The sequence below is a fragment of the Microtus ochrogaster genome, chromosome 7, assembly GCF_000317375.1.
Source record: "Microtus ochrogaster isolate Prairie Vole_2 chromosome 7, MicOch1.0, whole genome shotgun sequence".
NCBI lineage: Eukaryota > Metazoa > Chordata > Mammalia > Rodentia > Cricetidae > Microtus > Microtus ochrogaster.
Genome location: NC_022014.1, coordinates 44,201,510 through 44,214,956, shown reverse-complemented (window position 1 = coordinate 44,214,956; position 13,447 = coordinate 44,201,510). Strand labels below are relative to the sequence as shown.

The window sequence follows — 13,447 nt, the reverse complement described above, 5'->3', positions numbered from 1 at the left end:
TTTTTGGTTTTTCGAGACAGGGTTTCTCTGTGGCTTTGGAGCCTGTCCTGGAACTAGCTCTGTAGACCAGGCTGGTCTCGAACTCACAGAGATGCCTCTTTTCTTCTAAAACTGCATCCTTAATTTCTTCTGAACATAAATTCATCTTGGAATGGTCAAATGGAATTGTGTAAAACTTAATGCTCTGAAATTTGCTATCAGAGTGTGGTGATACCTACTTGTTATGTAGCACCCGAGGATTTGAGGCCACCCTGAACTATGTAGAGAGTTCAGAGGCAGCCTCAGATACATAGGCGAAATACTGTTGTTATCCCTCAGGCCCTCTCCCCAAGGAAAGAAATTTGACATTACTCAAAAGAATTAGAATGAGTTTTCTAACAGAGTTTGTTTCTTCCCTAACTGTAGTGTGTAATGCACCTTGAAGACCGGTTACAGGAATTATACTTCAAGAGCAAAATGCTGTCTGAGTACCTGAGGGGACAGATGCGTGTTCATGTCAAGGAGCTAGGAGTAGTTCTTGGGTATGTTCATGATTCCTTTTCTGACTTTGCTGTGTCTCTTGTCATGTTCCTCAGAACTGCTTTTGTGTTTGTTTTTGTGTGCTTTTTCCTATTAGAAGTTGTACACTGTCAGGTTTCTCTTTGTTCTAGGAAAGCAAATTTTTTGTCACCACTAATAGAGATGCATCGGCCTTTGCACCATTCCTGTAGTTTGTCAAGAATATAGGCAGAGGGAATTCAACAATTTTTTTTTAATTTTTTTTTTGAGACAGGGTAATAGTCCTAGCTGTCCTGGAACTCGCTTTGTAGACCAGTCTGGCCTCGAACTCACAGAGATCTGCCTGTCTCTGCCTCCCAAGTGCTGGGATTAAAGGCATGCACCACCACTGCCTGGCCTAAATCCAAATTTTTATTTATAGATAAAGTAAGTATTCATGATTTACTTACTAAATTTGTTGTAGATACATTATTGTAAGCATTTGTCTTGCCTTTTAATGAGCTGATGGAAGTAAAGATGCTTAGTTTGTAGTTGCTGTTTACTGCAGGTTACTGTTCTCACACAATCTTCATAGTATATTGGTCTACTCTATAGTTAACTCCCTGGAAAATAAGAACTATCTGAAATGCTAATTAAGGAGAAAAAAAAGTTGGTTTCTAAGCATAATGTAACCTTATTCCAGTATGTGCTGTTAGCTCTTGTATGTTCTATGAGTGTATGCATGATAGTATTCTAAGTGAAGGAATTAAAGTTTTTTTTCCTAAATTCAGTTTCTATGAAAGGAAAAGGGATCAGTGTCAATCATTTAAAATCTAGTGTGCATCACAAACTAAGTTAAAGTCTAAACTTTCATTTTGTCATTCATTCTGGGGATTCACCCTACAGCTTCACACATAAGTACATACTTCTACAAGAGTATGTATCATCCCCCTTGCCCAATTGTTTTTGTCATTCTTAGTGTGTAGGCAATATCCAAATTGGAAATGGCCCATTCTGTAAATAAATATGTCCTTTGTCACATATTAGGACTGAACAGGAATTTGAATGACTCCAAATTTTTCTGACTTCAATACTGTTTGTATTCTGTACCAAAGGTTGTATAAGTTCCAATGAGGCTTTTAAAGAATGATTTTCCTCTATTTGGAAAATAAAAAATGTAATCTTACTTTCCTGGGAAGTAGGAGAGACAGAGAGAGAGAGAGAGAGAGAGAGAGAGAGAGAGAGAGAGAAAGAGAGAGAGAGATTGTGATACCTGTATTAATATTTTAAAAATTAGTTAATTTTTAAAATATTAAACTAATTTTTAAAATAATGAGCATATAACCAAGTTCATGATACATTTTGTTTAAAATGCAAAGCAAATTACCATTATCTTTTCCTCAACTTAAACCCAAACATTAACACTCTTGACATTGTTTATTGTTGCTGGATTATAAAATGTATAAAAAAAGAAACTGGCTTGTACTTTGTTAGTGTGCAGCATGCAGTTAATACAGCCTGAATATTTCTTTATATGGATGCATACTGTTACATCTCATTTTGATGGTTGTATAGCATTCCAGTTTATAATTTATGGTTTATAATTTTTGTTATTATAAACCAATGCTGAAATAAAAATGAATTTTGTCCTGTGTAGAATAAATTCTACTCCTGATAGTATAATGTTTGATTAAAGGACATCCACATTAAATTACACACATAATTTTGGTAACACTAAATGCTGTCTGGAAAGTAGAGTCTGAACTCATATAAGCACAAGAAGCCATCTATTAACCAAACTAGCAGCAGACTTTCAGAACTGTTGCTCCTGAGCTGGCATATGATGTTTTTCTTCAAATTCCTTAAGTTAAGTATATTTTTTTCTAAATGCATTGACCATTTTTCTTTTTCTGAAAATTGAGTTTTTAATTTTTTGTTCTTTTTGAGACAAGGCTTCACTTTGTAGCTTAACGTATCTCAAACTTGTGATTCTCTTCTGTTGCAGGGTGAGGGTCTGCTTATTTTTCCCAGTTGCCCGGCTAGCTTATATACCAGAATAACCACACAGAAACTGTATTCATTTAAAAAACTGCCTGGCCCATTAGTTCTAACTTCTTATGGGCTAACTCTTATATCTTGATTTAGCCCATTTTTATTAATCTATGTATGGCCACGTGGCAGTGGCTTACTGGCAAGATTCTAACCAGTGTCCATCTGAGGCGGAGGATCCATGGCTTCTCTCTCTCTGCCCTTCTTCCTCCCATCATTCAGTTCTGTTTTACCTGCCTACCTAAGTTCTGCCCTATCAAGGCCAAGGCAGTTTCTTTATCCATTAGCCAATACAAACAACACACAGAAAGAAGGACCTCCTACACCATTCTTCCCTCAGTCTCCATACTGCAGGATGACAGATATGTGTCACCATGCTTTGAATATTTCTTGTATGATGTATTTTTAAGAAATTTACTACTTACAGCATGTATTATAGAAATACTTTTTGGTTAAAAGCTCACACAGACTATTATTACTAGTAAATTATATTTCTTGTACATACTGTTCCTAGATAAATGTCAGGTCAGCTGTGGTATTTTCCTGTGTCTGTGCCTTGGTTTCCTTTGCATTTAGAAGCTTCTTTTCCTTTGAGCTCTTTACCCTGTTCTTTTTGGCCAGGGTGAGCCCTTAAGTGCTGAGGTGCTTTTGTAGTGTAGAAGTGATCATTGCCTGTAAGATTCATATTTTGGATACAGAAAGCCTGAACTGAGTTTTCTTTTCTTTATTACAGGATCGAATCCAGTGACCTTCCTCTTCTGGCTGCTGTAGCAAGCACTCATTCTCCATATGTTGCTCAGATACTCCTTTAACCTGCCTAGAGGTTAACTTTGGTTTAAAGTTGAATAGAAATCAAGGAGGCAGGCACATTGTATATCTATGGAGTTGTTGCTGTTCTGTTTTGTGTGTTAGTCTTCTCCATTAGGCTTCTGTGAATGTGTCATCTCTAGAATGCTGTGTTGCATCCCAGTCTACATAGACTAGATGGCTTTTTATTTTCAACTGGACATCTGGGTAGCAGTAGATTTTCAACCAAGTGAAACTAAAGCAACATAAATAATTGGGAGGGGAGCAAATAGCATTTTCAAAAGCCAAGTGTAACTTAGAAATTTCTGTGACTATCCAGGAATTTCATGCAAACTAAAAACTTTGTCACAACTCATGAATAGCAATAGATGTCTTATGCTCAAATGTCAGAAATCTTCCTTTCACCAATTTTTAATTTTTATTTCTAAAATACAGAAATCTACAAGACCTTGATTTATTTGTTGTTTTGCAATTCAGATCAACTAACTTCTAGTTATTTAAGTATTTTAAACAATCTGTTAATTTTAAAGAAACTCACAATGAGTGAAAATGTTATGTTGCTCATCTAAGTGTACATATGTATTATCTATTTTTTTAAAAAAGCAGGGGTAGAAATACAATATTGATAAACATGCCTTTTTAAAATAATATTTTTTCATCTAGTATTGTATGTAATGTTGAAATACTACCTTCTGGTGATTTTTATTTTAGAGTGTTTCATACACTCTAAAATATATTTAAAGCCAGTTTTTTTGAGGCTAAAGGTTGTAGATTCCCTAAGAATACTACTTTATACCATTTGTTTTATAAGAATGAGGTAATTCTTATTGATATTTACATATTAATTTAATAAATAAAAATTAAGATTAAAAAGTGCACCAAAGCAACTGCAAAAATAATACTATATTTTTAAAATATGCTCAGGTGGCCATAAACTTTGGTTTAAGTATCGACGATTGAACCCATATGAACAGAATATTTGCTATTAATCCTCAATTTACACTAGTAGAAGTAATAACTTTAAAACTTTCTTTTCTTAGTGTTCCTTGTTTTTCTTAAAAACATTGTTTTTCAAAGCTTCCCACTTATTGTTGTCTTTTGTATATAGTGTAGATTCTTGCTTGTAAAAGAGGCTAATAAGGAACCAAACACTTGTAAGTAATGTAAATAAAAAGGTGGGTAGATAATGTTTTCAGTATACTCTACTACCTCAGTTTACTTGAATACTGAATTATAGCTTACTCTTTGCCTGTGTGGGCTAATATACACATAATGCTAGAATTAAAGTTGTTTTCTGTTTTCATTGACTAATTCTAAGTTGTTTAGCTCAAAAACAAACAAAAAACACAAAAAGAGCCCTATTCGCTTGTTCAGTTACTTTACATTTACTATAAAACATCCATTCTTGCTATTTAAAATTTTCAGTAATTAATGAAAATATTCTGTGGTTTAGTCTTCAGAATCTTGAAATTTATAGTGTCTGATTACATTTTATCTTGCTCTTTATGTGTGTTCAAGAGAATGTCAACTAGAAAAGAATAAGTAGAACGTTTTGATGGAACATAAACTCAAAATTAGGATGCCTCCACTTGGCCCTTTTACTGTCAGCTAGTTCCAGTTAGAACCTGGGTCTCCCATGGATAACTTGCTGCCAAAGAGTGTTTATAGATGTGTTTTCTTTGGCGCTGTTGTATCCCATTTGTTAGTGGGATTGCTCTGTTGTGTTCTGTTAAAATTCAGAGAGTAGATTTCTGTCAGAATTTAGAACCTGAAAAAGTTCCTCTATGGGCCTTGTACATTATTCTTTGATTGTGACTCAGAAGACTATATAGCAGGTAGATATGTTTGGGGATGTTTTCTTAATCATGGAACTTTTCATAGTTCTCTTTGAAATCTCATTACCACTTAGTAATTCTAGTCTTTAATAAGTGAATGGCTTGTGCACCTATTATTCTCAAAACTCAGCTTTGCTGGAAAGGAAAGGCCTATAGTTTCTTAAAGACTCAGTAGTCCTTATAGGATTCCTGAGTTTGTAATACCTTTATCATTATATTCTTTACTTACTCAAAGCCCAAGGAATGAGCTGCTACTTCTTTACAGTGTGGCTGTGATAAATGTGAAAAGAGTTTTGGCCTGTTTAAAATAATTTTTCAACTAGTTTATGGTACAGTCATATATGTGCTACATATTAAAAACACCTGTTCATTGTAACGGGAAATTAAAAAGGGATCTTTTATATTATAGGATTAAAACTAATTTTCCATATATGTAAACTAATTGACTTGACTTTAAATAACTTGGCATTTATTAATATGTCTTAACTTTGAATTTGAAAATATTAAGTGCAATAAACATACTAGTACAGATTTCATTTTGTTGCAGTTGGCACACAGTGCAGATGATGGCTAAAAACAATTTGCATAATGCCTGTGTCTGGTAGCTGTCTTCTGAGGATGTTCTGCTTTCTCAAGTTATTTAGATGATGAATATATAAATGTACATACTTATTTGTTCTGAATACATTTCTCAAATGTACACCTGTATTATAATAACCTCCCAATTCTAAGGGAAATTTGTGCAATAAACACACATGTCAATTTGATGGGTAGTGTTCATATTTCTTTCATCTATTATTGAGGTGTATGTGACATATTTTACTCTGGTATCAGACAACCTAGATTTGTGCTCCAGTTTTTGATACCTTTGAGCAAGTGACCTTTCTATTTTGGTAGAATCTATTAATACTTAGAAGATTGTGAGAGTTAAGTAAAAAATGATAAAAATTTAGCTAAGCCAGCAATGGTGACACACACCTGTAATACCAGCACTTGGGAGGCAAAGCCATCTCTGAGAGTTCAAGGCAAGTTCCAGGACAGCCAAAGCTGTTACACAGAGAAACCCAGTCTCAGAACACAAACAAACAAAGAATTTAGCTAAGTGCCAAGACTCATTGACTTTTTGACTGCTACCTTTTACCAGGTAATCAGAGTAATTATAATGTTCAGAGAATTTTTAATGTATGCTCTTATAATTGTAATTATAGTACCCAAAATACAGTGATGTGCTCATTGATACACCCAACTTTACTCAGTGATAAATTGAAATTTTAAATCCAAACCAAGAAGACACCATGTAAAGCTGTTTAGGAATATTTTATTCAAAACAAATGACCATTAATTTTAAACAACTACAACAAGTATTGGTTTGGAGTCTGGCACTGTTTTGCTCCCTAATTTGGATGTAACTCTGGGCAAGTGTGCCTCTTGCTGCACATCATGTGGGATGTGCAGCCCTTTATCCATCCTTGGCACCTACTCTGCAGTAGTAATTTAACCCTGAGTAGGTTTGTTGGGAAGCTGCCTTCCTTAAGTTAGGTTAAATTGAGCTGAAGTAAGCCTTGAGGCAGTAATAGCTAGATAAGAACCCAGTTTCACATATTAATTTTCACTTTTACATTTAAGCACAGAAAAGCATCCTGTTTTAAAGCAGTAAAGTACCGAACACAAGAAAGTAAGGATCAGTTATTTATGAGCTGTTCCTAAAAACTTTCAGATTTTCTTTTAACATTTCTAAGTAGCATGGAAGACTGATTTTGCTAATGAAAAATTGAGTGAGATGCAGAGGATTTAACATGCTTATTTAAAGTCATATTGTCTCCTGTAAAGTCCTTCATTTCGCTTAGACCAGAAAGCTTTCCCAGTTATTTGGGGTGACAGGTTGCAAAGCTATCCCAGTTTTTTTTTTATATGTGCTTTCTTTTGTTGAATGGGGCCTGGGGTAGCAAGTGAGGCCAAGTCCGAACTGAAGGCTGGTGAGGACTGAGAAGTTGCGGTTTATCAGAGGCATGACCTTCATGTCTACAAATCATTACGCAAGCTTGGCTGTTAGTAATTTTCTATTCCAAACTGCTAGGGGATACCTAGACTAGCCTAGTTTGGGTTAGGCTAACTAGTTTATCATACTGCCACAGGGGTCTGTTGTTTTCTGCTTATTTGTAATTGGACCTAAGTTGACTCAAAATACTTTTATTTTTAAAATAAACCATCAGGAACTGGAAAGATGGTTCAGTTAAGAGCACTTGTCTTAAATTCTAGTCCCAACGCCTACATAGTCATTACCAAACACCTGCAACTCCAGTTCTAGGGACTCTGATGCCCTCTTCTGGCCTCCAAGGGCACGAGATATATACATGATGCACATACATATTGTAGGCACAACAGTCATACACAAATAATATGAACTTAAAATAATCGGATTTTATTTCTTATATTTTAATAAGAATTTTTAATTACATCAAAACAATCAAAATTATTGAAACTTGAACTTGTATTTTAGGGAAATCATTTTCCAGAAGAAACAGAAATAGTGGCAATGTTTGGATTGTACTGACAACACACTAAATGATTTACATGATTTAACTCATCGTCTTGAGAACCCTGAGGGCCCACTATTTCTAGAGATGTGTAAACGGATGTTTAGAGATACATTAAATAGCTTCAGGGCTAAGTTCATAATTGTAATACAATGCTTGCCCTGGTTGGATTCTCAAGACTGGTAAACACTCTTTCCTAACTAAAAGTTAAATTCAGGTCTGATTGCCTGCAAAGCTCAAGTTTATAATGATTAAGCTTTTGGGTTTTTTCCCCCTCTTTCAAAATATTAAGATGATAATGAACATTAATCTTTGGGGGAAGTGAAAGATATGATTTGGGACGGACCTTTGGGATCTAGTTTACATACACAAACATGATGTAGGTCATGTGCAACACTGTCATAGTTACTTTCTATTGCTGTGATAAAACATTGACCGGAAGTAACCTGTGGAGGAAAGGGTTGGCTTTCCTATTATAGGGATGTCAAGGCAAGAACTCACATAGGGCAGGAACTGAAGCAGAGACTGTGAAGGAACACTGTTTACTGACTTGCTTGATTTACTTGCTTAGAGAACCCAGGACCACTGCCCAGGAATGGCACTACCCACGGTGGTCTAAGTGCTCCATGTCAATTCATGCCCCCACAGACCTGCTCACATGCCAATATGATGGAGCCATTTTCTCAATTGAGGTTCCCTCTTCCCAGATGGCTAAGTTGTGTCAGTTGACAGAAAAATTAACCAGCACAAGTACCATACAACTATTTCACAGTTTGTTTCTGTAGTGGCTGAGCCATAAGGGCTTTTGTGTCTTAACCTCAAAAAAAAAAAAAAAGATGTGCTAATAGCATTTTGTAAACTTCAAGTTTGGGCAAGCCCCAGGGCCCAACGGAAAATACAGCACTGTCATTACTCTGAAATGTTACAGCCTGAACTCTCCTGTTCTTTTTATTAGAGATTCTTGCCTTGCCACAAGAAAGGTACTGTGAGTCATTACTGGAAAACATGTCAAATACTAAGACTATAAGTTCCCTAGTTAACTTACTCTGGAAAATACTATGATGAATCTAGATGTGGTCAGAGATCAACTTTTAAAATTCTGTATAAATGAAATGCCAGAAGGTCGAGCCACACAAGGAATGGTGTGACTAGTGTGGTCCACCTGAGCTGGTAATGGTACAAAATAACTGTGTCAAAATGATGAATTCTAGAGTTCTGTCAGTTAACCTTTACTGTTGAAACAGTCTGTAATGGTTAACAACGATAGTTTATTTGACAAAATCTAGGATCACCATGGAGATAAATCTTTGGGCATGTCTATGAGGGAGTTTCAAGATTGGGCTAATTAAGGAAGAGATGATTTACTCTTCTGTTTCATAGGCTTGGGGTACTGACTGAATAAAAAAAAACCAGCTGGGCAAGAGCATTCATAATGTGGTATTCCCTGATTGTGGACAAAATGAACAGTCACTTGACATCCCTGCCACCATGGCTCAGCAGTACATGCTACCAAGATAATCTGGGTTTGGTTCCCAGGACCCAAAATGGTAGAAGAAAAACCACTTTCCTCTAAGATGTCTCCAGACCCCCATGTAAGCACAATGGCATTATGCCACACATAAAAGGAATGCTTAAAAAGGGAAGAAAGAAAAACGGGGGGCTGCTGAGATGCCTCGGTGGCTTAAGAGCAAGTAGTGCACTTGAAGAGGGTCAGTTCAGTTCAGCACTCATGTCCAACTGTTCCCAAGTCCCTGTAATTCCAGCTCAGCGTGTAGGCCAAAATTAACTCTCTACAGTTCCTTTTATCAAATTACTTATTTATCCCAATAGGAAAAATAACTGATACTTACTCTTTGCAGCTTTTCTTACCAACGGACAAGTAAACAAACTGTAGCTAGTCTTTATTTTAGGAAGAGACTAGAACATAAAATTCAATGCAAAAGCACTCATTATTGGCTCCAGGCAACATAAAACCCAGCTGCCTCAGGGGTGAAAAAAACGACACGTAGGGCCTACTCTGAACACAGGTTAGTCTAAAGCAGATGAACCTGGTCTTAGCTGGCCCCCAGCCACCCACTTGGAGGGCTTTAGTACCCAAGAATCATAGATCAGGATTGACAGAGGCACGTTGAAATAAAAGGGCAGATCTACCTCTACAGAAGCAGATTTGCCCTTTAATCAGAACAAGTGAACAGCAGTTTTTACACGGGAGTGGGACTGCACACGTGGCTTGTGAGTTTTATAAGGACAGAAAAAGTAACTGGGATGTAAGATTCCATCTCCATGTAGGTTCCCCAACAGTCTCAAAGTGGCAAATTCCAAGGCTGGTATGTGAATCTTATCAGAAGTTTCCAGGATCCTGATAGCCCACAGATGTTAACTTTCCCATCTGGAGTTTTTCAGCCCACCTGAGGCTTTTAGGTCATAAACCCTTTAAAGGAAGATCCTGAACAGTATACGACATCCAGCCCCTGAGGCATCCATCATCATGTCCAGGACATCCTGGTGCATGCTTGGCCCCCAGGCTATCCCCTGAGCTATAATCAACAGTCTTGAAAACACTTTTTGAGCGCAGCTTTCACTAGCGATTTCATGGTTTGATTTTGCTTTTCAAAATAGCGCTGGGTGCGCGAGTATTGCCCTGGGATCCGTGGCTTGCGCGGCGGTGTGTGGGCTTCCCGAAGTTGCTGAATGGCAGCCTCGGCTCCCGCAAGACTTGAGTTCCTCTGCTTCCGGACTCGGGTGCTGAGGTACCCGCAGTTCTGCCCCACCGGCTATTTTTAGATAGGCCTTCATAACATTTCCGGAACCTCAGCCGGAAGCTGGGGATGCGGAAGCTACAATCCCGTGACGGACTCTCGCGACGAAGGTCTAGCAACTCGTTCTCAGTCCCCCACCCCTAGCTCTTTACGTCACGGCTAGGCGGGCGAGAGGGTGCGCGTTGTGCGCGTGCGCACTCACCCGCTCTCGCCCCGGCGCAGGCGTCTTTCTGGCCAGTCGCGCGTGGGCTGAGGCCCTGGGCGGGCGTTGCGAAGACTTGTTTGCTTGAGTTTGGACCCTGCGACAGTTCTCAGTTCCCTTCTGGTGGGGCGGGCGCACACCCGGCTCAGGCGGATGGGGGGCAGCTAGACGCAGGCTGGGGAGCGTGGGGCTGCGGACATGAACCCACCCGTGGACCCCGGCGCTCGTCAGGCGCTGAGAAAGAAGCCGCCGGATCGGACTCCTGAGGTAAGGCCGGGCATTGGCGCGTACACCTCGGCCCCGACCTGGCCGTTGTCGCGCGCGGGGTGGAGAGCGCCTTTCCTGCCGCTCCCTGCTGGGGACTTCCTTGTACCTCTGATGAGAAAACACCGTTACTGTGGACTGGGTTCTGAGTTTGTGTGTGCTCGGGCGGGCTGAGAAACCAGCTGGGATTTGTAATGTGTAAATAGACAGTTTAGATTCCAGCCTATGCGTGCTGTGCTCAGTTGCGCCCCCCCCCCCCCAATGACAAGCTTCCAAAGTCCCTGTCAGACTCCGTGGGTCGGTGAGAGTTGAGTAGTTCCCTCGGTGCTTTTTCAAACTGTCCATAGCAAACTACAGATTGTTTTCTTGGTCTGGAGACTTGTCTATAATCAGTGGTTATGTGTATTATACCAAAAGAAAAACCAAAAGTGTTGTGAATGGAATGGATCGTCTAGGTAGAAGTTGTAGTAATTGAAATACTTTACGTCTTAGTCACGCGAGTTTCAGATTTATAGTGCTTTGCATAAAAAAAAGTCTCAGAAACTTTGGACTAAGACTCTGGGACATGATATTATTGAAACCGTAACTGAAGCTGTGATGAGTCCAGCTTTTTACTGAGATACTGATCTTTGCATAGGAACAAGGCAATTTTTAAAAATTACTTTCCAGGACTACTAATAATTCCAGAACTCAGTTTTTCTGTGGTGATGATGATTATGGCAATGTGCATTCTAAGTTTTATTTATAAACATTAACTAGGTAATGAGGGAAAACCCTAAGTAATTCGATCTCTTCTGAATTACTTAGTTTGAAATTGAGTCTTTTTAAGCAGAGGAAATTTCCTGTTTGTTAAGTTATGCTTGGTCATGTGTGCTGCAGTGAGAACTTTTATCTCGTTTTACTGGAATAGCAACATTGTTGAAAGGAATGTTAACTGCTTAGAGTCATAGACTGTATTTTTGAATGAGTGTAGAATTTGGGTTACTAGTAAGCAGTCATTAACCAGAACGCTAGTGATGGTTTATTTTGATAAAGAATTTGATGCTATTCTTACAAGCTCATTTCTGCTGTCAGAAGATTCTTTTAGTGGACTCTTAAGGGTCTTTTATAAATACACTAATTAGGTAATTTTTCTTTGTCAACCTGTTCATGGTTCTATTCTGTACACAAGAAAATTTTAGTGAAGAAAACAGAAAGGTCCTTGTAGTTCTTACATTCTGATGGCATATGGAGAGTAGACGGTAGGTTATAAATATGTAATATGCTAGCTATAATGGCCATTTCAAGTAACAGGATAAGGAGAATTGTGAAAAAGGAAGATGAACTAGATTATGGATTAAATGAAGTAGTTTCTGTTGCCCTAGGTACTTTGACTTTGTTGTTGTTGAGTGAAAGTGAGTATCACTTTATAGCTCATAGTAACCTGGAGTGAGCTTGTCCACCATACCTGGTTTGGGGATTTAACAGGATGAACATTCTACTGATGCATGAGAATGGGATCATGTGTGAAGTTTTATGAAGAAAAGCTTTTGCAAGCAGAGGAAATAGTCATTGCAAAGACTGTGATGAGAATGTTTCTTCATGTATTCCAGGAATAGCAAGGAACTCCTGAGTAGTGGAGAATGAGCTAGAGTGAGTAGGAAGTCAGAGATGGTGCTGTAGGGCTTTCTAAACTGCTGAAGAAGATGATGATGGTGACTCTTATTTTCAGTGAAATGGGTGAGTTACTGTGTAAAGGTTTTGAAACAGAGGACTGTAACTTGTTAGATTTTTAAAAAGACTCTTGGCTGTTGTGTAGCATGTAGACTAGGTGGGAACAAGGGTAGGTAGGAGGAGGAAGTTAGAAGCTATTGCATAAATGGGGTAAGAAATGATGATAACTCGGACTAAAGCGACAGAGATGGAGTTTCTGAGTAACTATCAACTTATGGAAAGATTTTTTGATGTTTAGCCAAGAGCATTTGTTAATAGTACACTAGGTGTAGACTGAGAGAAAGAGAAGGATTAAGCCTGCTTACAGAGTTTTTGGTTTAAATAATTCTGGAGTGTTGGAGTTGTTACCAAAAACAGGTTGAAGAACAGTCAGAGAAATGGCCTGGGTTGTAGAGCAGTGGTATAATGCACACCTAGTATTCATGAGATTCTGCTTAATCCTCAGCACCACAAAACAAAAGGATGAAGATATACTGGAGCTGGTTTGGTAAAGAAGATCAGAAGTAATGTTTTGAATTTGTCTAGTTTAAAATGTTGGAGTAAAGAGTTACACATAAAATTTATGTTTCTAAGAAAAGACTGGACTAAATAGTTAGAATTTTCAGTCATGGGGTTGTAGACATTTTTAGTTGGGAGAATGTATGAATTTACCAATATAGGGAGTACATAGCGAATAGAAAAGCTGCCACACATCAAGATCCCAGCACTTGGGATTTTTTTTTTTTTTTTTTTGGTTTTTCGAGACAGGGTTTCTCTGTGGCTTTGGAGCCTGTCCTGGAACTAGCTCTGTAGACCAGGCTGGTC

At 38.2% G+C, this 13,447-nt stretch overlaps 2 protein-coding genes across 13 annotated transcripts in view; both read left to right on the top strand.

Annotated features, from left to right (window-relative positions):
- The window catches only part of Fnip1 (folliculin interacting protein 1), an 83,844-nt gene extending 77,911 nt beyond the window's left edge, over positions 1–5,933 (top strand). For both annotated transcript variants that reach the window (XM_005350067.2, XM_005350068.2), the window contains 2 exons: positions 406–521; positions 3,260–5,933. In XM_005350067.2, the coding sequence (XP_005350124.1) occupies positions 406–521; positions 3,260–3,338 (195 nt within the window). In that variant the 3' untranslated portion in view covers positions 3,339–5,933. The remainder of the gene's footprint in view (positions 1–405; positions 522–3,259) is intronic.
- A 4,739-nt stretch (positions 5,934–10,672) lies between these two features.
- Rapgef6 (Rap guanine nucleotide exchange factor 6) overlaps positions 10,673–13,447 on the top strand; it is a 174,236-nt gene continuing 171,461 nt past the window's right edge. For 5 of the 11 annotated variants that reach the window (XM_026780215.1, XM_026780214.1, XM_026780212.1 and 2 more), the window contains exon 1: positions 10,679–10,933. In XM_026780215.1, the coding sequence (XP_026636016.1) occupies positions 10,865–10,933 (69 nt within the window). In that variant the 5' untranslated portion in view covers positions 10,679–10,864. Of the gene's footprint in view, positions 10,934–13,447 lie in introns of all 11 variants that reach the window. The other 6 variants (XM_005350062.3, XM_005350061.3, XM_005350064.3 and 3 more) reach the window with 4 other exon arrangements.